This window comes from Alligator sinensis, unplaced genomic scaffold (assembly GCF_000455745.1).
Source record: "Alligator sinensis unplaced genomic scaffold, ASM45574v1 scaffold258_2, whole genome shotgun sequence".
NCBI classification, from domain to species: domain Eukaryota; kingdom Metazoa; phylum Chordata; order Crocodylia; family Alligatoridae; genus Alligator; species Alligator sinensis.
In genome coordinates this window covers 1,289,986-1,292,803 of record NW_005842398.1, presented here as the reverse complement: position 1 = coordinate 1,292,803, position 2,818 = coordinate 1,289,986, and the positions used below count along the sequence as shown (strand labels likewise).

At 41.5% G+C, this 2,818-nt stretch overlaps 1 protein-coding gene across 1 annotated transcript in view; it reads right to left on the bottom strand.

Moving 5' to 3' along the window:
• Positions 1 to 2,818, bottom strand: part of LOC102377274 (aldehyde oxidase-like) — a 73,031-nt gene that overhangs the window by 31,457 nt on the left and 38,756 nt on the right. Inside the window, exon 19 of the mRNA XM_014522792.1 lies at positions 1,383 to 1,505. Coding sequence (XP_014378278.1) covers positions 1,383 to 1,505 — 123 coding nt within the window. The remainder of the gene's footprint in view (positions 1 to 1,382; positions 1,506 to 2,818) is intronic.

Here is a 2,818-nt window from a genome sequence, read left to right as displayed (position 1 = left end):
TGGGAGGGGAGCAGTCAGACAGAGACATAAGAGTTTAAAGCAGCCCAGGGTCTGCCCATAACTGTTTTTGCTGTTTTTATTCCTAATGGGACCCAGCCAGCTGGGAATGGCTTAGAACACAATGTTATCAATCATTCCTCCTGCTCACCTTTCCTGGCATACTCCTATTATTAGGGACTGTAAGAAAAGAGATATAAGAGCTATGCCTTCTGACTCTATATCTGTGATAGATTCCTGCATGGTAGAATTATTTCCAGTTCCTGGGCATATGATTTCAGCTCCTTTTGTGCTTCCTCCTGAATGGTGCAATGGAACCAGATTGAACCTGAAAATCTATATCAAGATGTTTGATTTTAGTCGGCACATCTACCCATGTTCTTTAATGAACAGTAGCCTCTTCTACTGCACATTAAAGTGACACATACAAAACGGTGCTAATACACTAATGCACAGTAGAATAGGCTACTGTACATTGAGTCACTAAAAAAGCATGCGTGTGCTACTGCGCATTAGCACAGCCCAATGCGCATTAATTTGGTATTTTATATTATAGGTACAAAAATTACTGTGCATTAGTAATGCAGCCAGTGACACAAGAGTAGGATTTGAAGGCACTCACCACCTTAGAGGCCCAGGCATAGGCTAGGGAAAATCATAGTCCTTTTAGTCTTTAAACAGTTAGGCAAAAATTCAGGATCTTACCACATATTCCAGAGAAAAGTAGAAAAACATAATGGAATCTGTTGTGTTTTCAACCCAGTCCTGTTTATTTACAAAAAACATTGCAAAATTCTGTAGAAGGGAGAGCATTTTGCTCACAGCTCTAACTCTGTTTTCTAGTCAGTACTTAGTCCCAGAGCTCTCTGTTTTAGCTCTGGTGCTTTCATGTAATATTTTGACCCAGGTATAAGGGTGAAGTCATGTTGTTAAGCTGATGTGAACTGGGGAAGAGCCATACCCCCTCCCCCTATCCACTCTTATTTGAGGACTTCTATGCCTCCAAAGGCATGCAAAGGGAGTAGCCACTAACTATACGTAATGCAACAGGTTTTTACAAAAGACCTGCAGAAATATGGAAAAGGCTTCTTCCACGTTCTCTCACAGCAGAATATGATTTAGTTCCTAATGTGTAGAAAGTAGTAGATTGTTTTATAAGACAATAGAAAAAAGATCCCAGTCTTCAATGCAGGTAAAAGCACTGTCCTTCCTTTAAAACTGCATATTAAAAGGGAAATTTTAAAATAGATTTATAAGAAAACACCTAATAAGCCAAGAATACAACCCAAGGTAAAAAGCTAAAAATGCCTGAATAATGAATGTTGGAAAAGAATCCTCAAGAGGACATTAAAGCCAAATGACACAAAGTTTACAAGCTTTATTACCTCAATTGTCAGGATCACTGGTTCCAGAGCTTCATATTCAATATTCACTTTTGCAGCTGCTTGTTTAGCATGAACCTCTGAATCTGCAACCACAGCACAGACAATCTGACCCACACAAATCACCTGCAAGAAGACCAAAACATATAATCTTATTGAAACACTGAGCCAATAGGGTAATATGCTACCTCCTATTTTACTGAGGTCAATAAAAGTTTTACACATAAATCAAACACAGCACATAGGCTTTAGTAGCTATATTAACCATATCTTAACATCCCTATAAAATAGTTATAACATTTACAATAATTTCCTGGCCCTTTATATTTAAAAATGTACCTGAACAATAGGGCTGTGTGAATCTTTAGTCCCTGATTCGATTTGGTGGAGATTCGGCCCAATTAGGTGGCCAAATCTCCGAATCCGAATTGAATCAGAGGACCCTTTAATTTCTCCAAATAGAATTGGAACCCTCCGAATCAATTCGGAGAGATTCGGAAAGATTCAGTGATTCTGACATAGACACAGCTTTAAATGTTTTTTCTACATGCCTCTAGGTAGCAGGTGGCTCATGAGTGCTGTGATGCAGGGGCGCATGGAGTGTCTTACAGAAGCATGGGGGCTCCCCAGCATGCTCAACAGCAGACCCAGAAGTGGACCAGAAGCACTTCCGATCCACTTCTGGGCCTGGCAGGGAGTGTGCCCCTCCTGTGCCCTCCTGGCTCGGCGACTGGTGCCTCCTGGGTTTGGTGGGGGGGCACCCAGGGCCCCCCGCGGGCGATTGCTGAGTTGGGGAGGTGTGGGGGGATCCCCATGCACACCCTGGCAGGCCCAGAAGTGGACCAGAAGTACTTCCAGTCCACTTCTGGGTTTGCTGCCGAGCACGTGGAGGCCCTCTCTGCACTCCTGTGGGACACTCCATTTGCCCCAGCATTGTAGCATTCACAAGCCTGTAGCAAAACCCCAAGTTTTTCTTTTTTTATTTTAAAATGCATTCCCTGCCCTTCCCCAACCATTTCTGACTTTTTCTCTCCCTCTCTATTCCCTATAGATAAGTATAAGTAAGCTAAGATGTAGGATAAGCTTTAACATTTTATTTTAGGTAGTAAGTTTTATTTTTTCTCTCCCCTCTTTGCAAATAAGTTCACTGCTATTTTGATATCAATACCCAGTGTTTTATAAGCAATAATTATTATGTTTGTACTATTTTTATATTGTGTGATTACTGTTTTAGGCCTATATACGTAAGTTAGCGTAAGTCATATCAAGTTTCCATTTTGTATGTCAAGCCTCCATCTTGTGTCCTCTGCCTGGGCCTCTCCTGTGTTGCAACTGTATGATTCATGTACCCCTCCCATGTGAATTGGTTCCTGGATGAATGAGAGTGATTGGGAATGAATGAAATACAATGGTAGCAGGCCTCTACTGAATGGCCTGTA